This window comes from Ranitomeya variabilis, chromosome 1, assembly GCF_051348905.1.
Source record: "Ranitomeya variabilis isolate aRanVar5 chromosome 1, aRanVar5.hap1, whole genome shotgun sequence".
Taxonomy (NCBI): domain Eukaryota; kingdom Metazoa; phylum Chordata; class Amphibia; order Anura; family Dendrobatidae; genus Ranitomeya; species Ranitomeya variabilis.
The window spans coordinates 25,033,851-25,058,648 of NC_135232.1; the positions used below are offsets into that span (position 1 = coordinate 25,033,851).

Sequence of the window (24,798 nt, forward strand, 5' to 3'; positions counted from 1 at the left end):
CCTGTAGGGTGGTGGAAAAGGTGGGAGAGGTCAACTATATGATACACTGACCAGGGAAAAGGAATGCCTTCCCGCCGATATATTATGACAACTTACTAAAACCCTGGAAGGAGAGGAACCTGCTAGAAACTCCTTGCTGGTTGGCCCAGTTAGAAGCCAACATTGCGGGTGTCAAAATAGCAGGAAATTTGTCACCTTTCCAAACACAACATTGCCAGAAATAGGTACCCAAAAACAGGAGCATTTCAGGAGCTTAAACTAGCCCTTGTAGGCAATGTGGGTTTGAAGACGGTAACCAGCCCTGGTTTTAGGCAGAGGGGGAGGATATGTAGGAAAGCTAGGTAGGACAGGGTTAAAATGTAACTCGAGGTCCTGATTAAGGACACTTGGCTAGCTCTGACTATGGCCAGGCTTTGTGTTTATTTTGTGTTTGTTCAGCTAGGGCTCGGTATCTACACGTGGCAGGTCTGTAGCAGGAGTATCTGCAGTAAATGATGGTGGTGATCCCGCGTCGGCTCCATGGTGTTGTGCTGAGAGTTTTCGGGTGTCACGGTGCTGTTGCAGGGACAGCTCGGCTGCAGCTATCACGTCTGTTGTCAGCAAATTTCTGCTCATGAATTATGGAATTCTGAGGAATGAAAAAAAAAATCCCTGTTTCCATGACCACCACAAAGGCTGAGAATACATTCTTCTGCTGCCATGGTGGCGAGAACAGAGCGGCCGAGTCCTGCTCTCGCCATAATGCAGCTTTATTTCTCTCCTTCATTTGTGTTTAGTCATTAACGCTCCGGGAATTTTGCTTTTATTTTCACCTTTTTCCCTTGGTGGCCATCACAGAAAATAGACAATTGCCGTTGTACAAACAAATTAAAACCCGCACGGTGAGAAGTTCACGTTTCTGCCAAATATCATATTAGCAAAACCGTCCTCAGACTACAAGAAAGAAAAATACCAATTATCATATGTAGCGGTCACTGGCGGATCTGCCAGACCGGGCCCGCGGACACATGGATGAGAATGTGTCCATGGGGTGAGACAGTGGCCTCAAGGCTCCGCAACGGCCCAAATCTCGGGAAGTAATAATGTCTGGATGGAACTTTCTGCAACATAAGCCTCATGGACAGACGTGGAACGATGGCCGCCGCAGGGTTGTGACCACGACCGGGCCTGTGGCAGACGGGGCTCAGAGGAGCAGGGAGCTAGCCAGGGTAAGGAAGAAGACAAAGCCATTCGACGTGGGAGCGGGGACAGATTTTTTTTTTTAATTAGTAGTGGAGCATTACTCCTAGATTAGGGGAACATAGGGGGCAATATTACTGTATGGGGGCCACATAGGGGGAAAATATTACAATATGGAGCCATACAGGGGTCAATATTACTATATGGGGGTAACATGGGAAAAATGTTACTATATGGAGGCCACATAGACATAGGGGTCAATATTACTATATGGGAGCCATATAGGGGCAATATTACTGTATGAGGGCCACATAATAGGAAAATGTTACTATAGGGGTCAATATTACTATATGGGGCAACACAGGGGAAAAATGTTACTATATGGGGCAACATATGGGTAAATATTACTATATGGGGCCACATAGGGGCAATATTATTGTAGGAGGGCCACATAGTAGAAAAATGTTACTATATGGGGCCATATAGGGGTCAATATTACTATATGCGGGCCACATAGGGGCAATATTACTGTATGAGGGCAACACAGGGGAAAAATGTTACTATATGGGGGCCACATATAGTGGAACTCTCTACCCCAACACATCAGACTTTCGCCTACCACAGAAACCTTCAAAAAGAACCTGAAGACTCACCTCTTCCGACAAGCCTACAGCCTGCAGTGATCCTCAACCTACTGAACCGCCCGCACAACCAGCTCTACCCCTCTCCTAGTGTATCCTCACCCATCCCCTGCAGACTGTGAGCCCTCGCGGGCAGGGTCCTCCCTCCTTATGTACCTGTGTACCTTGATTTTTTGCTCACGTTTAATGTACTTGTCTATATTTGCCCCCTATAAACATGTAAAGCGCCATGGTATAAATGGCGCTATATAAATGTATAATAATAATAATATATGGGGGCCACATAGGGGAAAAATGTCGCTATATGGAGGCCATATAGGGGTCAATATTACTATATGAGAGTCACATAGGGGGAAAATGTTACTATATGGGGCCATATAGGGATCAATATTACTATATGCGGGCCACATAGGGGAAAAATGTTACTATATGGGGGCCACCTAGGAGGACATTATTAATTAATGGTGGCCACATAGGAGGGCATTATTACTATGTGGGGTCACATAGGAGGACATTATTAATTAATGGTGGACACATAGGAGGACATTATTAATTAATGGTGGCCACATAGGAGGGCATTATTACTATGCGGGGTCACATAGGAGAACATTATTAATTACGATAATGGTGGCCACATAGGAGGACATTATTAATTAATGGTGGACACATAGGAGGGCATTATTTCTATGTGGGGTCACATAGGAGGACATAATTAATGGTGGTCACATATGAGGGCATTATTACTATGTGGGGTCACATAGGAGGGCATTATTACTATGTGGGGTCACATAGGAGGACATTATTACTATGTGGGGTCACATAGGAGGGCATTATTACTATGTGGGGTCACATAGGAGGACATTATTACTATGTGGGGTCACATAGGAGGACATTATTACTATGTGGGGCCACATAGGGGGATATTATTAATTAATGGTGGACACATAGGAGGGCATTATTACTATGTGGGGTCACATAGAAGGACATTATTAATTAACTAGATGGTGGCCCGATTCTAACGCATCGGGTATTCTAGAATATGTATGTCCACGTAGTATATTGCCCAGCCACGTAGTATATTTCGTCGTGGCAATGGTCGTGGGCGTTTTGCCACGACCAATCAGCGACTTGGATTTCCATGACAGACAGAGGCCACGACCAATGAATATCCGTGACAGACAGACAGACAGACAGAAGGACAGACGGAAGTGACCCTTAGACAATTATATAGTAGATGGTGGCCACATGGGAGGATATTATCACTATGGGAGGTCACATAAGGAAAGATTATTAATTTATGGAAGCCAAATAGAGGAACATTGTTATTGTATGGTGGCCATAAGGGGGAATATCACTACAACATCGAGGACAGAAAGAGAGATATCACACTTGTATAGGGGCATAATAGGTGAACTCTAAGGGTGCCACGTTGGGGGAATTCTACTGTATTTAGGCCTAATGAGAACATACATATTACAATTGTATGGGGAGGCACAATTGTATGGGGAGGCACAGGGAAGTATCAATATTGTATTGGATTTTATTTTTAAGGATATTGTGGGACAAAAGCGAGAAACTGTTACATGTAGAAGCGGGGAAAAGTGGAAACGGTGCGGTATAGAAGACCATCCATGTATGTTTGTGAGTTACATTTTGCAGAGATCAGAGATAGAAGAAGTCGTAGCGGTCAGTGCAGGATGGAGAAGAAAAGAGAAAATGACTTCAATGGGAGACGTCACCGGTGAGTATGTGGAGTTATCTGTACTGTATATACTGATACCTTCCTCTATACAGTCATTCTATAGAGGTGATAATAGGATTAGTACAGTGGGTTTTTTTAATAATTAATGTGGTAGTATTATTCAGTCACTATGTGGTGGTAATATGTGGTCGGGTCATGGTGTGGCGGCATTATTTGTTTCTTGTACGTGGTATTATTAGAATATTGGTCTTGGTATACATTGTTCAGCTGTTTTTAGACAGCAATGAATGCTATAGAGCTATTTAAGAGTCATATGTCCCCAGGACGTCTATATACTTTAATATAATATAATATACAGGTAATATACTTTACCCCGTGCATGCTGGAATACTCAAACAAATTGTCATCAGGGAGCAGAGGCTGTGGTCACTGCTGCAGCCCCCTCCCCAAAACAATGCATCATCAGTGACCTCCATTCCAGCAGCTGGGCTAGTCGCTGCTCTACTGAGCATATGTCGGTTGCCAATTTCAACAAATGCTCAGTATGAGCTCCCTCGTAACTGTGCGATGTTCTTTATAATGCACAGTGACAGTGCACTCCCTCACCAGCTCTAATAAGAAGAGACAAGCTGGCAAGACATGTACTGTCAGTAAGGCCGGAGTCACACTACAGCGAGATACGGCTGAGTCTCACAGGTTAAAAACAAGCTCTGGCACCGGCACTCTGGAGCGGAGCGTGCGGCTCATGTATTGCTGTGCGGCCGCACGCTCCGCTCTGGAGTGCCGGTGCCGGTTTTAACCTGCGATACTCGGCCGTATCTCGCTGTGTGTGATCCCGGCCTAAGACTAATACCAGGTGAGCAAAGAAAACTCCACAAAAGTGACGTTGGCAGTTCTTTTCTCTGCTCTTACTGCTTGTCTGGTTCTCTTCATACAAAGCAGTGCAATCTATTGCCTGCTCATCACTTGTCAACATGGTCGGCAAAGGAGGGCACTGTCACTGTGCATTGAAAATATCACACAGTGACAAGGGAGCTTGTACTCAGCATAGGGAAAGTTTTCAGCGCCCAGAGCAAGGCAAGTCATTTGAACCCCGTAATGTATGGATCATTATCACTTCAATTTACTTCCACCAGTCCAGTATTGAAACCTTAAAGGGGTGGTCCGAAATTAAAACTAATCATTGAGTGCAGGAAATGTTGCTCCTTAACCTCCGTTCACTACACACAGGCATTACAAGGTTCCGTGCATGCAAATGTTCTCTCCAATAGAAAAGGTGGCAAGAGCAGTTCATTTATGCCGAATACATTATCTAAGAAAATTATACGGATCTCGACAGAAAAAAAAAACCTCATCATGGAGCCTGATTATGGTTCTGCACAAAATAGATTCACTCTCCGCCTATGCAGGGCGGTCAGCAGCCAACTCCCTGGATGATCTAGGGACAAGCGATCACCATTCTTCCGATAGGACTAGAGTTGACCCACTGAAATATTTGGTAGGGTGGATGGAGAGGAAACATATATGACAAAGTTAACCTGTGCAGATTTCAGATCTTCTCATAATAAAACATAGTGTATGAAACATTTTTAAAGGTAAATTCCGCAAAATACAATAGATTTTCTCCAGCCGGAAAACTGTCTCCAGTGCCATCTAGAGGTGACTACCATGTCACCCATAACTCCACCTCTGAGGAGCCTTCAAGGCAGATTCTTATTGGCTGAGAATGCGTGGAAGAGGGAGTTTCAGTCGTTCTGGAGGAGAGCTATTTTACACATGTTCAAGGAAGGATTGCATCAAAGTCTCCATAATTTTCATTTTATCCTTATTTTTTGCAAGGAAAAATCCTGTTTTTTTGCAAATAAGAAATAATAAAAGTAACATTGACAATGACTCATGATTTCATTGGGTGTTTGGACGATAGAAGTGATGGTAAAAGGTCTCTCTTACCGTTCTGTGATGGTCTCTCGCAGTCCGCTGGTTACTCCTTTGACCACAGTACTTGCCTTTGGCGTTAATACGACTTGAGATATAAAGAAGGAGCCTTTCTTTCTGCGTTCGGTAATCGATGACTGTAGGAATTGAATTAATTTTTCTGTGTCTGTCGTGTTGGCCCAAGGTGCTGGCATCATCTGCCCGGGCCAGAGGAAAGGAACCTCGAGGGCTACGGGGCTGTGGTAGAAAACTAGGATCTGGTAATTCCTTTCCCAAAGATACTGAAGACTTATTTCCTGGGCAAATATAGCCGGACAAGTCTTGTTCCCAAATATATCCTTGAGCATTTGCACAAGCATTTCGTGATGGGACTTTTGCATGCCATAAAAATGGTTAAAGTCTAAAAATACCACCTCCTTCTTGTGACTGGACAAAAAGGAATTGATCTCTTGCAGTCCTTCATTGACTTTGGCACTAAATAATCCATGAGCAAAATACAACTCGTTATCGGGGTCTCTGGGTTTGGTCGAAATCCGAAGATCGAAATACCTTACCCCGGCCTCCATCTGGCTCGTGAAGTTCATGGTTTGTGTAGCCAACCATTTTCTCATCAATTTTTTGGCAACTGTACCAAAGACGGAGACAAAGTTCTGGACAGTTTCCGGCTGTTCTGGTCCAACTGGAGATGATTCATCGATGTAGAAGCTGAAGGAGTCGTGTGATCCTACAAGACAAGGAAATATTAAATCAGCATGAATAATTGGTCGATAATGGAAGCCAAGACTCTATGACGGGTCTGTTTTCTGAAGCACCCAAGTGGAGGTTCATGAGCCCTAATGAATTTAATTGGGTTTGTTGGCTGATATGGATGGAAAAAAAATGTGCTGCAGATGAAAATGCTGGAAACTATAAGTGTGATTCCTAATTCTAGGATCTTTTGTCACCATCTCTGGATATTCCACAACTATTTGAAGTGGTTGTCCCACGAACAACGTCCATTTTAACTAATAGATCTTGAAATAATAACAAGTTCCACAATTGGATGTGTTACAAAAAACTGTTCCCCACTGAAATAATCTTATACATGTGTTCTACCGTCTTAATTGTTGTGTGTGGCCATGCAGGAAAATAGTTGGCACAGACCACAGCTCCTGGCCAGGGAAGGAAGCACAAGTCACTTATGATAAGTGAGTATACAGATGTCACAGCAAGAGCTCGCAGTTGCTAATTTCTAAGGTAACATTTATCTGCCTGTTTCATCACAGGAGTGATCACTTCTACAGGGATTCACAGCTTTTACTATCTGAAGTAACACATTTCCCTGCCTGTTTTATCACAGGAATATCGCAGCATCACAGCTTTTTCTATCTGAAGTAACACATTTCCCTGCCTGTTTTATCACAGGAATATTGCAGCATCACAGCTTTTTCTATCTGAAGTAACACATTTCCCTGCCTGTTTTATCACAGGAATATCGCAGCATCACAGCTTTTACTATCTGAAGTAACACATTTCCCTGCCTGTTTTATCACAGGAATATCGCAGCATTACAGCTTTTTCTATTTGAAGTAACACATTTCCCTGCATGTTTCATCACAGGAGCAAATTCTTCTGCCGCCTCTCCAATCCTCTACGCTCAACATAAATCAAGTCAGTAATATTGGACTTCCAGTGGCCGCTGAGCTCGTATGTCACTGATTTGATTTACAATTAGTTCAGAGGACTGGAGATGCAGCAGGAGCACTTGCTCCTGTGATAAAACAGGCAGGGAAATGTGTTACCTGTTAAAAGAAGCTATGAGCCCCTGCTGTGACAGTTTTATTAATCATTACCTTAATCTTATGTGCTTTAGCAGCAGCTGCCTAACACTAGTTGCTAAAGTGCTAACGTCTTTTTCCATGCCAGTGATTGGTGACAAGTACCTTCCCTTCCCAAGTGCAGAATATCACTTTACTGTTACATCTCATTTGTTACTTCTCTGCCCAAATCTTCAGCTTCTGCAGATACATTTGTAAGAATAATGATACAAAACCGTCTCAGTTCTATGCACAAAGTTGCACTTTTCTTTAGTGCTGTTATTATAGAACTTTTCTTTTGTTTGTTACGTTTCATTGTTAGTCCGGATTTGGCTTGGAGTTGCATCGCATCACTTATCTTCCCTGTGACTAATGATGTGTCAGTGCACAGAGAACAGCAGCATATCCCAGCGCAGTAATCAGCGGCGGCGGTGACAATGACATCCCCACCTCCACCTGCGGCAGCAAATTCAGATGTAGAAGAGGAGCTGAAGAATGGGGCGACCTGCTGGGGCGACATTTACTCAGCGCTTGTAAATATCTCCATGCATTACACTGTGTAATGTGTGACTGTCAGATGTAGCCTTTGTTGCTTTGTCTCCACATCTTCTCCATTATACCTTCCTCGCCCAATTATTCCTTGTGAGAACAGCTTACGGCAACATGTTACTTTCATTGAAATTCAATGCAAAAAATTTTAAGGATTTGTCCATTTTTACCCGAATGCCATAAAAAGGAATATTAACAAACTTTAAAAAAACTGATATTTTATGTCTACACTATGCAGACCCAAGTGACGTCATGGTCGTAGAGTAGAAAAAAAAAGGATGTAGTCTGTTTCTAAAGGCTTTTCTTGAAGACCAACAGATGGTAGAGCCTTTTGGAGGGTCATGAAAAAAAAAGTGGGACCACCTTAGACTCCTGGATCCTATAAAAACCATCCAAAACCTCACGGAAATCAGAGGTTGTCAGAAGGTTTCTTGTTCGTTGGGAGAAAGGGACTGTGGCCATGGAAAAAGATAGATCGGCATAGGAGCTGCATACCCAAAATGGAAAAAGTGTTCTCCAATTTAATTCAATTGGTTGTGAAAGGGGACAGGGATTGTAGAGCGTTATCAATGGATTTAACGGCATATTTAGAGATATGCTGACGAGACTCCACATTGGGTGGAGTTTCTGGTTGATTTGATGCCATTTTATATATTTCTATACTTTATTAAATGTTATCATTATTGTTTCTATATGTAGTGAAGCTCGGAGCCTCCTGTACAGTGATGGTAATCCGGGCCGGCACTGGCCGCCAGAGAGCCCGTCATTTAGAGGGTAAAGAAAACCCGACCCCGGCTGACTCCAAGCCATCCTGTGCTCCCGGCATCACACTTCTAAATGATATCAGCAAAATCCTGCTTATTACTGTCTATTCCTGTCTCACTCCGCAGCTACTGACAGATCTCTGACATAGCAAGAAGACGATTGTTCTCATCCTCAGAAAGTGCGACTAGGAGAGAGTAAGCCAAGAAGAAACAGAAATAGCACCGAGGTCTGCAAGCGCCATTAAGCCGAGCACGAGAGCGCAGAACTACAAGGGGAGGAAAGAGCTTACTAGTCAGGTAATAGAGGCTGGAGGAAAGGGATTAGTGACACTGGGGGGATGAGAGAAAGGGCAGGGAAGAAGGTGCGGAGAAAGGAAAGGAAGGGGGGAAAGAAGGGAAATGATGGAAGGAGGAGAGAAAGGATGGAGGGAGAAGAGAAAGGAAGAGAAATGATGGAGGTAGAGGAGAAAGGAAGGAGGGAGAAGAGAAGAGGAGAAAGGAAGGGAGATGATAGAAGGAAAAGAGAAAGGAAGGGGAAGGATGGAAGGAGGAGAGAAAGGATGGAGGGAGAAGAGAAGGGGAGAAAGGATGGGAAGTGATGGAAAGAGGAGAGAAAGGATGGAGGGAGAAGAGAAGAGAAGGGAAGAATGGATGGGAAATGATGGAAGGAGAAGAGAAAGGATGGAGGGAGAAGAGAAGGGGAGAAAGGAAGGGAAATGATGGAAAGAAGAGAGAAAGGATGGAGGGAGAAGAGAAAGGAAGGGAAATGATGGAAAGAGGAGAGAAAGGATGGAGGGAGAAGGGAGAAAGGAAAGGGAGATGATAGAAGAAAAAGAGAAAGGAAGGGGAAGGATGGAAGGAGAAGAGGAAGGAAGGGAAATGATAGAGGTAGAAGAGAAAGGAAGGAGGGACAAGAGAAGAGAAGAGGAGAAAGGAAGGGAGATGATAGAAGGAAAAGAGAAAGGAAGGGGAAGGATGGAAGGAGAAGAGAAAGGAAGGGGGGACAAGAAAAGAGAAGAGGAGAAAGGAAGGGAAATGATGGAAGGAGGAGAGAAAGGATGGAGGGAGAAGAGAAGGGGAGAAAGGAAGGGAAATGATGGAAGGAGGAGAGAATGGATGAAGAGAGAAGAGAAAGGAAGGGAAATGATGGAAGGAGGAAAGAAAGGATGGAGGGAGAAGAGAAGGGGAGAAAGGAAGGAAAATGATAGAAAGAGGTGAGAAAGGATGGAGGGAGAAGAGAAGGGGAGAAAGAAAGGGAAATGATGGAAGGAGGAGAGAAAGGATGGAGGGAGAAGAGAAGGGGAGAAAGGAAAGGGAGATGATACAAAAAAAGAGAAAGGAAGGGGAAGGATGGACGGAGAAGAGAAAGGAAGGGAAATGATGGAGGGAGAAGAGAAAAAAAGGAGAGAGAAGAGGAGAAAAAAAGGGAAATGATGGAAGGAGAAAAGAAAGGATGAAAAAGGATGGGGGGAGAAGAGATGTGGAGAAATGGAGGGAAATGATGAAAGGAGAAGAGAAAGGAAGGGAAATGATGGAAGGAGGAGAGAAAGGAAGAACAAGAATGGAGGGAGAAGAGAAGGGGAGAAAGGAAGGGAAATGATGGCAGGAGAAGAAAAAGAAAGGGAAAGGGTGGAGGGAGAAAAGACTAGAAGAGAAGGGGAGAAAGGAAGAAAAAGGAAAGAGGGAGAAGAGAAGAGAAAGGAAGGGGAGAAAGGAAACGATAGAGGGAGAAGAGAAAAGAAGGGGAGAAAGGAAAGGATGGAGGAAGGGAGAAGAATAAAGAAAATAAAGGGAGAATGGAAGGGAAATCATGCCGGGAAAAGAGAAAAGACGAGGAGAAAGGAAAGGAATGGAAATGATGTAGGGAGGGAAAAGAAAAAGAAGGGGGTAAGGAAGGAGAAAAATGGAGGGAGAAGAGAAATGAATGGAGAGAAAGGAAGGAAGGGAAAGGATGGAGGGAAAAGAGAAGAGAAAAGAAGGAGGAGAAAGGAAAGGATGGAGGGAGCAAAGATGAGAAAAAAGGGGAGAAAGGTAATTAAAGGAAAGGTAGGAGGGAGGGAGAAGGGGAAGGAATGGAAAAATGGAGGAAAGAAAAAAAAGGTGAAGAAAGTAAGGGAAAGGAAAGAGGGAAAAGAGAAAAGAAGGAGGAAAAAGAAAGTAAATCATGGAGGGAAAAGAGAAAAGAAGGAGAAGAAGGGAAAGGATAGAGGGAGAAGAGATATGAAGGGATGAAAGGAAAGTAGGGAACGGAAGGAAGAATAGAAATTAAAGTGCAGAATGGAATGGAGAGGATAAATTGAGAAGAAAAAAGCAGATTGAGCATCAAAAGGAAAGGATGGAAAAAAAGAAATGAAGAGGGAAAAAGAAAGTGAAATGATGGAGGAAGAAAAGAAGGGGAAGCATCAAAAGGAGGTGAAAGGATTGATGGAGAACAGAAAAGTAGGGGGAGTTGTGATGAACACGCGTCTCGACGCCCCGCCTGACGTCACTACGTCAGTGGTCTGCCCACTTTCACCAACATGATATTCCAAATGCCTTGGGACACACAAGGTCATCTTGGTACAGTTTTACACAGACATCCACTGTCCATACGAGCCCAGGGAGAAACGGGGAGTGAGAGGATGTGGCCCACACAGTCAGTGACGTGGTGCCACACTCGCTCGCAACCCTGACAGGCCGAGAGTCATCTTTCACTAGCACCAGTGAACCAGAGTGCTGCCAGCCCATAGGACTGCTACCAGTTCCTCGTTAGATATAATGTCGGTCCATTATCGGGATTTTAACGGGACAGAAACCAGCCCCTGCAGCATGGAAAGTTAAGCTGAGAATCGAACGTATGGATTTGTGGATCGAGATAAAAGAGCATCCCAAGGTTAAATTATATATTTAATCACCTTATGGTCACACTAAACAATACACTATATATACACATGATGGTTATACATATACAATCATCAGATATGCAAATACAAACAGTGGTAGTACACAATGTATAAGCAGATGGATCTTGTCAATTACCGGTTTGATATTAGACCATGTGTGTGCTGGGCCGCACGGGGGCATGAGCTGCCAGCTGGTTCCTCCACAGCACGTTACTTGACATAGCCACCACTTTCGAAGTGAACCGCAAACATAACATAGAGAGAGACCACAAGGCCTTACACTATTCTTTATCCCCTTTGGGTCACTCCCCTCCTGCTCTCTGGGCTGAACCTATATCCTCTCCCCTTGCTTCTAGCAGCTAAAAACTACAAAACCTAAGATGGGTCATAACTCCTTAATAGACAGTCGTAGGGAGGTGGTTTTGGTGCCTTTGGATCAGGTCAGGCCCCTGCTACACGATGATACCAAACAGGTTTGCTACCTGGCTCCTATTAGCATTCTACGTTTCCCCACACTCTGTGGTGCTAGAACGTATCGAGACCCTGGAAGAAGTCGGGCCTGTTCCATAAATTTCAAAAATGTAACCGATGTGTGGCTAGAACCCAGGGTAAGTCCATATTCTCCTTACGAAATCCAAGCTGTCTGAACAAAGCAGTTTTGACCAACTGTGGGTCTTCTGATACTAACTAGTTGGTGTTGGTGAGAATTCCTTCCTTGAAGGCGAGAAGCTGTGCCCCCTGCTGATCCAGGTGTCCTGTTACAGCTGCACATTTTCTGGAGGATTGTAATCGGTCAATATATCCCCCCATTTTTCATAGGAGCATAAAAGGGAACCCGTCAGCAGGATTGTGCTGAGTAACCTAAAAACAGTGTCAGGTTGGTGTCATTATACTGATTACAATCATGCCTGGTAATAAAATCTGTCTTGTGGTTGTAGTTTAATTTTTATTTGTAGCTTTCAGTTCATGAGATTCTAGTGCTCCAGGGGGGCTTGTGGGCGGAGCTGTCGGTGGGGCTTTATGTGGTTCTTTGCTTACTTATTCATCTGTATGGCTTATGATTAGTTACTGACCCTTCAGTCACCCTCCCCCTATTTTACATACTGAATATTAGATAGTTTAAAAAAAAATTCACATTCATCAGGCAGGCAGCATCACCTGCGCTGTAGCAAGATACGGGGGATAATATGCACATTTTTGTTTTATTTAGACCTATAGTTTTAAGATTTTTTTTTCCAAACAAGATGGCGCCTGCGCAGTAGCATTTATTGTGTTCTGATAGATGCTACTGCACAGGCACCGCCGCTGGCACTATTTTGGCAGAGAAGAAAAAAATTAGGCTAAATCAAGATGGCACGGGCAGCGCCTACAGGTGCAGCTGCTGGCACCATTTTGTTTGAAAAAAAAAAATCTTAAACAAAGCTATATGCCTAAATAAAACAAAAATATGCATCTTATCCCCCGTCTCTTGCTACAGCGCAGATGCCGTAAAAAATTATAATTTTTTTAAACCATAAAATGGTCATTATGTAAAATAGGGGGCAGGTCAGTGAGGGATCAGTGACCTGTCAGAAGCCAGAAAACCCCGCCCACAGCCCCGCCCCGGAGCACGAGCATATTATTAACTGAAAATAAAGATTAAACAACAAACACAAGATGGATTTCATCATCAGGTATCAATGCAATAAGCATAACGGCGCCCACCTACCTGTCTGTAGTTACTGTGCAAAATCCTGCTGTCAGGGGCACTTTAAAAGTAAAAGAAAAGATGGAGAAAAGAAGAAAAAGAAGGGAAAATTAAAAGGAAGGGAAAGGATGGAGGGAGGGAGAAGATAAAAAACTAAGGGGGAGCAAGAACAGGGGGAGAGGAGAGGAAACAGGATCACCAACAGGAAGGGAAATTTAGAAAGTAAATGGAAAGGAGCAGGGAAGCAAAGTTAAGGAGGAGGAGAAGCCATATGTAAGAAAGGAAAGGATGGAGAAGGGAAAGAAAGTGGAAATCAAGGCTCAATTAAGGGAAAGGGAGAGGAAGAAAAGGGATATAGGGGAAATAATGAGAAAGGAAATAGGAAGTGGCACAAAATAAATTAAAGGAAGGGCAGCAAAATTAAGAGAAAGCAAGAGTAGATCAAACAAGGGGAAAACAAGGAAGGGTGAGGGGAAAGGATAGGAAAGAGGTGGAATGAAGAGAAAGGAAGGGGGTAGCAAAAGAAAAAGATCAAAGGAGAAATGGAACAGGAAAATAAAAGGGCCATGAAGCATAGAGAACATAAAGGTGGGGGAGAAGCAAGGGAAAGAAGAAGAAAGGGAAAGAAGTAAAAAGAGAAAAGGAAGAAGAAGTGGGAAGGGTAAGGATAGTAACAAAAGGCATAAGAAAGGGGTGGAAAAGCAAAAACAAGAGGAAATGGAAAGGAAATTGAAGGGAAAAGAAGTGAGGAGACAGGACGGGGGAAGGACAAGAGGAGGGAAGAGGACCAAGAAGAAGTGAAGTAAGAAGTGATTAGTTGATGCAGGAAGGAGAGAAGAAGAGTGGAGGAAAGTGTGAGAATAATGAGGCACAGGTAAATAAGGAAGAGGAGGAGAAACTGCATGAAATTTATTTCAGCAGCCCCTTTCCTAGCACCGCTGCCATTTTGTTTTAGTGAATGCAAAATTAACAGCAGTCAGACCTATTTAAAGGCAACACCCCTTTAAATAATTAACAATAAATACGTTTCATTACAGACTATGGTAAGGAGAAGGAGCTGCTTAGAAGCAAGGACCAAGGACGCGCAGTAATTACCTTACTTTTCTAGCTGGACAGATCTGATCTGCCACTGGAGTGCGGTGAGCTGATGGAGTTATTGGCCTCTGTGCAGTTATATTAATGAGTAACAGGATCCTGGGACACAGCAGAGTGCGGTCTGGATGACGGCCATCTACAATCCCCAGCGACTGATTCCTCACCAAAATCAATGTCTCACTGACACTGTTCAGGATATTCAGGTCCTGGTGTGGTGGTATGGGGTCCGGGTGCTCAGACTACAGATGGTAGATGAGGACGTGTGCATTCACCATCACGTTTCCTTCTAGTCCCCTCACAACCCTATTCAAGGCCATGTTCACCTTGGCAAATAATATCTCTATTGCTCTAATAAAATTAAAAAATGAAGCAATTTTACAAATAATTTTCCTAGAATAAAATCTACCATTGTGTCTATAGCCTGTCTGCAGTCATGTGTGTCTCCACGGTAACAGACTACAAGCTACACCTGTGTAGTCTGATCCTGCAGTCATATGTGTCTCCATGGTAGCAGACTACAAGCCACACCTGTGTAAGAGGGTGGTGCTGTTATGGACAGTAACACGCTGCCACTTTAAGAGACAGCACCCCCTTGTCTGGTGTGATGGAATGTTCTGCTTCCCCCTGCTTTAGACTGTGAAGATGAACTGCGCTAGAATTAGGGGAGGAGTTGAGCCTGAACTGTGTGTGTGAGCTGAAGCTGCTACTGAGAGAACTTCGTGCTGTTTGCTACAAGAAAGGTCCCACAGCCTGGGACAGAGTGTACTTGTGAAATTTTCAAGACTTTTCCGGGTACAGCAAAGGTGGCTGTTCTGTGCTAGTTTGTGAAGCCACGAAGATACTGAGAAAGGGACTTACAGTTTCCAGGAGCATCCCTAGGATCCAGAAGCAAGGAGAAGACCATGCTTCACAGAGCTGACAGAAAGCCGTGCGCACCACCATTTTAGACTGCTGGGGACCCCCCTGGGACTGGACCTAAGTCCCCAACATCACCATGAGTCTGTTCCTGTTTGGTGCACCTGTTAGGGCCTAGTGTAGGCTTCAGTAGTCAGTACACGGAGCCGTGTGGCCTGCTTAGTAAAGGCCAGGGAGGTTATATGTAGAGTAGCATCGTTATTTGTTTATTGTTTAAATTTGCTTGTGAGACATATTTTGAGTCTGTAATAGTTGGAGCACCGTGCTATTTTACGGACAAGATAAAGTTTATAACTCTTGTAAAGTGTCTCTTGCCATTGCATACCCCGGTTTGCATCTTCCTCACCCACTTCATTCCTTGCCTCCCAATAAATCTACCCTTTGTTGTTTGCACCTCACCTTGTGTACAGTAGTCTTCCTGCACCGTGGTGGTCCCCCGGCCATCGCTTCAAGTGGCGCTGCGAGCAGGGTACTGTCACCAAGATGGAGGCAGCAGACAGCAATGGCGGGAATGCTAATGTTAATGGAGATGCTGTGGGCATTGGTGGAACCCCTGCAAGGACACTCCGTATGGGCACCATATTTACTGTGCTACCAAAGTTTGACGGCAAGAATATGCCACTGTTCGACTGGGTGTCCCGGCTGCAAAGCACCCTGAAGATTTATAACATCAGCCCAGACCTTGAAGTGGACATTGCGTTAACTGCCCTAGAGGGAGAAGCCCGTAGAAACATCTGCCTACAACCAGAACTCACTCGCAGTACCCTGAAGGAGCTAGTGAAATTTTTTTCTAGGCTGCAGCGGGAAGAAGAAGGAATTTCTCAGTATGCAACAGCACTGCAAGAAGTGTTAGCAGAGGTGCAGAGAAAGGAGGTGGATGGATTTGGCGGCATGGGCTCTAAAGACCGGATACTCCGGGAGCAATTTATTCTGGGACTGCACAGCACATCCTTGAGGCGAGCACTGTCAGAACGGGTCCGGGCAGATCCGGCTCTTACGTTTCGTCAAATCCTGGTGGAAACAGTGGCCCGAAGTAAAGAAGAGAGCTATGCGTCTGGGAAGATGCATGTCCAGGGCGCCAATATCAGAGGGGACCCAAACCATCAGGAGGTGCTGGTCCAGGTGGTGCAAGACTTGCAGCAGTCCCTTGTCAACGTGCAAGAGAAACTGACCCAGGTGGAGTGAAGAGTGGGGGAACTACAACAGTCTGACCCACCGTACTCATGCAACCATTTTTCAGCCAGACCGATAAGGGATCAGTGGGAGCAAGGTCCCTCCCGTCAGGCATCTGAGGCACGAGGACAGGCTCGAAGTACCCCCCGGCAAGGAGGAGGCATCCAATGCTGGGAATGTGGAGGACGGGGGCACCTTTTCAGAGATTGTCGGAACTATACTCAAGGCCAGCGGAAGCCGCCGTTAAACTACCAACCCCCCACAGTAGTGCGGCATTCTGCGGGGGAGGCGAGGAGAGAGGCCGCTCCATATCCTAACGAACACTTGATTGCTGGGAGCCCCATCCTATGTGCTGAATTCGAAGGAGTTCTAGTGGATTGCCTGATAGATACTGGGTCACAAGTGACAACGATGCCAGAAGCGTACTTCAAGCAGCATTTCCAGGACCTGGCCAAGCAAGAAAAAGAGACATTGATCCGCTTGTTTGCTGCCAACCAACAACCGATCGCAGTCACAGGGGTCGTGTGGATGAATATTCGAATCTGTAGGCAAGAAGTTGGGAGAAAAGGGATCCTGCTAGTCCCTGAGCCTATCAAGGAAGATGTGCCTGTAGTACTGGGAATGAATATCCTACGTGAACTCGATCAGATTATGTTTACCAAACGGTGACCTGGATTTTGGAGGAAGGCTACTACACATAAGCCTACTCAAGAAGCCCTTCAACGACTGATCCACATCTGTGGGACGCAGAAGAGTGTGCCATCTTATCAGACGGTAAGGGTCATCAGGGCTCCTGGTAAAGAACCTGTAATCCTACCTCCCGAGCGAGAAACTATAGTATACCTTCCAGTGGGGACTCACCGCAACCTTGATGAGTTGGAAGTGGTTGTTCAGCCTGTGGTAGGCGGAGGAGTGGACCAAGAAGTCATGATAGCTCGTACGATAGCTGTGGTCCAGGGAGGACATGTCCCCATAAGAGCTTTGAATGTGGGCCCCGGGGAGGTCACCTTGCCACGACGGACAGATCTGGCCCTGGTGTACCTACATAAGGGTGAAGTGGTGAGTCAGAAGGAGATGTCTTTATCACCGAAAGAAGGCGTGGGGTGGACCCTAGCAGTTGCTGCGGGGGATGAAGAGACGCCATCCCCAGAGTGGAGTGGATGGGTCATCCTTGATCAAATGGAAGTGGATGTGAAGGCTCTGGGCCCTGAGCATGTGCAAGCAATAGAAACTATGCTGTGGGAAAATCAGGTCGCATTCGCCTGTCACGCTGAAGATTTCGGCTGTACTGAAGCCATCACGCATGAGATACCGACTGGGGAAGCTCGTCCAATTCGAGAACGATACCGGCAGATCCCGCCCAAGATGTATCAAGAGGTGAAAACATTACTGAGGCAGATGCTGGATTCAGGAGTGGTGCAGAGTAGTCAGAGCCCTTGGGCAGCCCCGGTGGTGCTCGTCAAGAAAAAGGATGGGACCATCCGGTTCTGTGTAGATTACAGGAAACTCAATGCCTGCACTGTTCGAGACTCGTATCCGTTGCCCCGCATCGAGGAATCCTTGACAGCGTTGGGGAAAGCCAAGTACTTCTCCACCCTGGACCTAGCAAGCGGATACTGGCAAGTAGCCGTGGCAGACAAAGACAGAGAGAAAACCGCCTTCATCCTCCCTATGGGGCTGTTCGAGTTTAACCGGATGCCCATCGGGCTCTCCAATGCTCCAGGCACCTTTCAACGGCTGATGGAAAAGTGTTTGGGAGACTTAAATTTTGAGGCTACCCTGATCTATCTGGATGACATCATTGTGTTTTCAGCCTCATTCGAAGAACACCTTGCCCGGCTTGGACAGGTACTCGGAAGACTGCGGGCCCATAACCTGAAGGTGAAGTCAAAGAAGTGCCACCTCTTCAAGAGAGAGATCGAGTACCTAGGCCACATAGTGTCACAAGATGGAGTTCTACCCTCGCCAGAAAAAGTGGCTGCTATCCAGAAGTGGCCAGTCCCTCGAACAGTGAGAGTACTCCAGGCCTTCCTGGGACTCGCTGGGTACTACCGCCGGTTTGTTAAAGACTTTGCGAAGGTGGCAGGTCCTCTCAATGAGTTGCTGAGGGGGACCGCTGGAGTGCCGAAGACCCAGCGCATCCCCTGGGCACAGGGACAAGATGAGGCCTTCCAGGCTATAAAGAATGCCCTTACCTCGGCCCCGATTTTGGCCTACGCAGACTTCGATCAACCGTTCCTGTTGTACACAGATGGTAGCCTTCATGGACTCGGTGCAGTACTTTCGCAGATACAGGATGGACATGAGAGTCATCGGGTATGCCAGCAGGTCCCTGCCAGACAGCGAAAGAAACCCTCACAATTACTGCTCCTTCCGGTTAGAGCTCCTGGCCCTGGTGTGGGCCATGACAGAAAAGTTTGCAGGCTTCCTGACAGGTACCAAGATTCAAGTTCGAACAGACAATAATCCCCTGGCCCACCTTGAGAATGCTAAATTGGGGGCCTTAGAACAACAGTGGGTGGCTCGCCTAGCCAAGTTCGACTTTACCATCCGTTATCGCTCTGCTACCGAAAACGCAAATGCTGATGGTCTGTCAAGAGTGACTGTGGAGACTCCAGTGGGGGATCTTGATAAGCAACTCGAAGAGGAGGAAACCCCAGACTTTCATAAGTTTAAGCCCCCAGTGGTTGCGGCCCAGTCAAGAAGGGAGGCCTGCGCATTACCCCGGTCCCTGGGGAGAACCAATGAGGAATGGGGACACGTTCAGGATGAAGACGAAAGGCTGAGACAGATGAAATGGTGGGTAACGCAAAAGCGGAAGCCTGGCAAACAAGAAAGAGATGATCTGGACTCTGAAATGAGGAGTGTGTTGCACCAGTGGGATAGACTGGAAGTGCGAGAGTCAGTGCTATATCGTAAGAGGCAACAGCCAAAAGATATGGAAGTAAGGTGGCAAGTGGTCATCCCAGGAAGAATGGCTCAAGAAGTAACTAAAGAAGCCCACGAATTTGGAGCGCACTTCGGCCCCACAAAGACCTACCAATGGTTACAGCGGTATGTGTATTGCCCTCGGTTGGAGCTTGTGGTGGAAGAGGTTTGCCGGCAATGTCAAGTATGTGACCTAATAAAGAGTACTGAACAGAGGGCACCCATCCAGACCATACAAACTAAGGAACCGCTAGAAGTCTTGATGATCGACTATCTCCTCGTGGGACACTCGGCCCGGAGGCTGCAATACTGTTTGGTGATGACCGATCATTTCTCTAAGTTCGCAGTAGTCACTCCGACTAGAGATCAGACTGCGGAATCGGCGGCGCGAGCCATCTGTCAAGACTTCATCCGGGTGTATGGGTGCCCAAAGCGCATCCACTCCGACCAAGGCGCATGTTTCCAAGGCAAGGTGATGGAAGAATTGTATTGCATGTATGGCATCGAGCGATCCCCGACCACCCCTTACCACCCTCAAGGCAACGGAGCTTGTGAACGCTTCAACAGAACTTTACTTCAAATGCTGAGAACGTTGGAGGAGGATAAGAAGGCGTGTTGGCCAGACTATCTGCCAGAATTGGTCTGGACCTACAACAATCGGGTCCACTCCACCACGGGTTATACCCCCTATCTACTGTTGTTTGGAAGAGCTGGACGAGAGATCATTGAGCTGAATTTGGAACAGCCAGAGGAGCTGATGGAGCGAACTGTCACCTCATGGGTGAAAGAGCATCGGCAACGATTGCAAACGATACGGCGGTTGGCGGGTCAGCAGCTGCAAGAAAAAGAACATACGGGCCGCAAACCGACTCAAGAGTTACCGCTCCAACCTGGAGACCGAGTATTAGTCTGTTGTGAATTCCGCTCTTGGGCTCCCTCCGGTGGTTTTAAGTGGAACGGCTGCTCCTTGGATTTAGCAGTCAGCAGCTGCTTCCACTGATCGTCTATTCTGGCTCGGCTATTTAAGCCTGGCTCTATCCTTCAGCCAGTGCCAGTTGTCAATGGTTCCTGGTTGGATTCACATCTCTGCTTGGATTTCCCTGATGTTCTGACCAGTTCAGCAAAGATAAGTCCTTGCTTTGTTCTTTTGCAGTCCACATTTTGTGGACTTTATCGTTCAGCACTTTCTATGTTTTTTCTAGTCCAGCTTGTCAGTATGGATTTATTCAGTTAAGCTGGAAGCTCTGGGAAGCGGATTTACCCTCCACACCTTTAGTCAGGTGTGGAGATTTTTGTAAACTCTGTGGTGGATTTTTCTAGTTTTTTAATACTGACCGCACAGTATTCTGTCCTATTCTATCTAGCTAGCTAGAGTGGCCTCCTTTGCTTCATCCTGGTTTCATTCTGGGTATGTCATTTCCCTCTCCACTCACAGTCAATATTTGTGGGGGGCTGCCTATCCTTTGGGGATTTTCTCTGAGGCAAGATAGCTTTCCTGTTTCTATCTTTAGGGGTAGTTAGTCCTCCGGCTGTGACGAGGTGTCTAGGGAGTGACAGGAACATCCCACGGCTACTTCTAGTGTTGTGTTAAGCTCAGGAACTGCGGTCAGTACAGGTACCACCTCCTTCATAACATTAGTCAGAGAGAAACGCCCTAAGGGAAAACTAAGTGAGAGATGGGAAGTACAGCCGTACAAGGTTATAGAGCGAGTGTATGCTAACGGCCCTGTCTACAAGGTACAGATTGAGAATGGGGCATCCGCCCCTAGAGTACTTCACAGAAATATGCTGCGGCCTTGCCGGTCTGAGGTCTGTTCTACGCCATTGTCGCCTGAAGGTGCCACTCCACTTCCTGAATCTGTCATGCCTGATGGTGAAATCGGTGATGAGTGGTGGACTGTCCCTGACACAGTAGGGGGTCCTCAGCCGCACAGAGACGGTAATCCCATGGATGTACCAGTACTGCCATGCGAGGACGAGACCAGACAAGAGCTCACAATGTCTCCTGCAACAAGTGTTCCTCTGGAAGATAGTCAAGACTTGCCTGACAGCCAAGAGCTTCGGAGATCCCAGAGGTCTAATGCAGGGGTTCCACCAGTCCGATATGTAGAACAGTGTGCTCTGTCTGTTTTTACACCTTTGTTGCCTCCTCTATAGGTGCTGTTTCCGCATTGCACGTTCCTTCATTACGCTTCAACCTTGATTCTGTGATGGCCGAGGACGACCATCATTAAGAAGGGAGGCATGTAAGAGGGTGGTTGTTGTGAATTCTGCTCTTGGGCTCCATCCGGTGGTTATAAGTGGTAGCGCTGCTGTCTCTGGATCACAGCATTCATCAGGTGTGTCCACTTTTTGCAATTCTGACTGGGCTATTTAGTCTTGCTTGACCCTTTAGTCAGTGCCAGTTGTCCATTGTTCCTGGAGGATTCACATCCCTGCCTGGTCTCTCCTGCTTTGCTGTTCATTTCAACAAAGATAAGTTCTGGCCTTCATTTTTGCAGTCCACATGCTGTGGGCCTTATTATTCAGTTCTTTTCCATGTTTTTGTCTTGTCCAGCTTGGTCTGTATAAAGATTTGTTTAGCCAAGCTGGTATCTCTGGAGATGCAGATATACCCTCCATATCTTTAGTTAGATGTGGAGATTTTGTATTTTCTGTGGTGGATATTTTCTAGTGTTTTAATACTGACCGCATAGTACTATGTCCTATCCTTTCTATTTAGCTAGAAGTGGCCTCCTTTGCTAAATTCTGATTTCAGTCTGTGTATGTTTTTTCCCTCTCCTCTCACAGTCAATATTTGTGGGGGGCTGTCTATCCTTTGGGGATTTTCTCTGAGGCAAGATAGTTTTCCCTTTTCTATCTCTAGGGGTAATTAGTCCTCTGGCTGTGTCGAGATGTCTAGGGAGTGATAGGTACATTCCACGGCTACTTCTAGTTGCGGTGTTAAGTTCAGGGTCTGCGGTCAGTACAGCTACCACCTTCTCCAGAGTATGTCTAATGCTGCTCCTAGGCCACCAGATCATAACAGGTGGTGCTGTTATGGACAGTAACATGCTGCCACTTTAAGAGACAGCACCAATTGTCTGGTGTGATGGAATGTTCTGCTTCCCCCTGCTATAGACTGTGAAGATGAACTGCGCTAGAATTAGGGGAGGAGTTGAGCCTGAACTGTGTGTGTGAGCTGAAGCTGCTACTGAAAGAACTTTGTGCTGTTTGCTACAAGAAAGGTCCCACAGCCTGGGACGGAGTGTACTTGTGAAATTTGCAAGACTTTTCCGGGTACAGCAAAGGTGGCTGTTCTGTGCTAGTTTGTGAAGCCACGAAGATACTGAGAAAGGGACTTACGGTTTCCAGGAGCATCCCTAGGATCCAGAAGCAAGGAGAAGACCACGCTTCACAGAGCTGACACACCACCATATTAGACTGCTGGAGGCCCCCCTGGGACTGGACCTGAGTCCCCAACATCACCGTGAGTCTGTTCCTGTTTGGTGCACCTGTTAGGGCCTAGTGTAGGCTTCAGTAGTCAGTACACGGGAGCCGTGTGGCCTGCTTAGTAAAGGCCAGGGAGGTTATATGTAGAGTAGCATCGTTATTTGTTTATTGTTTAAATTTGCTTGTGAGACATATTTTGAGTCTGTAATTGGAGCACCGTACTATTTTACGGACAAGATAAAGTTTATAACTCTTGTAAAGTGTCTCTTGCCATTGCATACCCCTGTTTGCATCTTCCTCACCCACTTCATTCCTTGCCTCCCAATAAATCTACCCTTTGTTGTTTGCACCTCATCTTGTGTACAGTAGTCTTCCTGCACCGTGGTGGTCCCCCGGCCATGGCTTCACCTGCGTGGTCTGATCATGCAGTCATTCTCTTGTCCATCTGTTCCCTTCTTTTCACATACATTTCTCAGATGATCACGAAGTTGGATAAAGATGGAGGGGAGAATGGCTGGAAGTTCAGACTACACTATGCTGGTTTGTAGTCTGTTACCATGGAGATGCATAGGCGCTGTGGACTTTTTTTTAATGGACACTATTGAAAAAATTGTTATATTTTTTAATTATCAGAACAAACATGATCTGACAGTGCGTTGTACAAAATGTCAAACTCTGCTCTGAAAATTCTGCAAATGGTAGAAAATGTAAATGAGGGTCCGTCCCCGGGTGAACTGGATGGAGATGTGTCTTTTGTCTCATGCGTCTTCCTCCTGAGTCTTGTATTATCTAATGTGTCACTGTCATTGTACGTGGATCGTCCTCCCCGCTGCTGTATACGAGACGTACGTCAGACCTGTCAATGTTACTGTCCATCTAATGAAATAAAACATCGGCTGTAATCTAATTACCCCGAACCTCCTGCCCGTCGTACACATAATGATCTGCTCTCTACAGCTCCCGAGGGACACGGAAACACCGGCAACTTTCCATTAGAAAACCGTAGAGACCTAATTGTACAGTAAATGAAGCTGTAAGAGACCCCTGACCCATCCAAGAACGGAGATTGCGAGACTGGCCCCTCTAGCCGATATCAGGGTATGACCTCAGAAATGGATGAAGGGGCAAAAATCCACCTCCAAAATCTAGTAGAAATCCTTCCCAGAAGAGCGAGATCCGCTATATCTGCGGAGGAGCGACTCCATATTAATGTCCATAGATGTAGACTGGAATGTGGAGGGGGCACATACTTTTCTGCATTTACTTTACATGCACATATGTTCTCGTCATTGTTTCATACATCCCTTTTTTCTTATGTGACTTGGCAGCAGCTACCTGACATTGATTGCTCCAGTTTCCTCTAACATTATGCAAACTTATAAACTTTTCTAAATTCACCCGTGACGCTATATATAATGTATTTTTCTCCGTGTTTTGTCACTGTTCGGCATCATCTGCAAAAATAAAGATTTTAATAATCTACAATCTAATTAATAAAGATATTACATAGAGCAGTTGGGATTTTATCAGGTCGTCAGAGGCCGGCGTTTATTATGGGTTCTCTGGAGATAAAAGCGATGGATTCCCATTATTATGCACACTCTGCAACGCTTCGATTTTTCTAGCCGCCTACTTTAGGGTGGATTCATTGGAAAAATGCTGCTGCGGGTTTTTGATGTCGTTTTTGCATCCAAAACCAGAAGTGGATCTAACGGGATGGAGAAATAAATGTCCATTCTTTATACGAGTGAGAAAAACTGCAGTCATTTATTTTCCAAAAAAAACCCCTCAGACCTAATCCTCACCATTGTATCAGTCTGTGATAGGTCCCTGCTAGGTCTATTCCATATATGGTCTTCAGTGTGTCCACCTCACATTCCAAGGATTCCGAGGCGTAGTTCCAGGAGCTAGACGCCATCTTGCCACACCACATATATTACTAGCTTATGTAAGGTTAATAACTGATTTAATTAGCCATTCTCTCCTTCACAGTGTCTCAGCACATCCGATACTCTTATTTTGGAACCTTGTCACAAATCTGGAAAAGTCTCTTTCTTTATTGCTGACAACAATGTAAGATTGTCCTCCTATTACAGGAATCCTTCGGGATTGAGGCCATC

The 24,798-nt window shown here is 45.7% G+C and overlaps 1 protein-coding gene across 1 annotated transcript in view; it reads right to left on the bottom strand.

Annotated features, from left to right (window-relative positions):
* PLCXD3 (phosphatidylinositol specific phospholipase C X domain containing 3) overlaps positions 1–24,798 on the bottom strand; it is an 87,673-nt gene that overhangs the window by 40,054 nt on the left and 22,821 nt on the right. Inside the window, exon 2 of the mRNA XM_077281413.1 lies at positions 5,473–6,181. Within this exon, the coding sequence (XP_077137528.1) occupies positions 5,473–6,181 (709 nt within the window). The remainder of the gene's footprint in view (positions 1–5,472; positions 6,182–24,798) is intronic.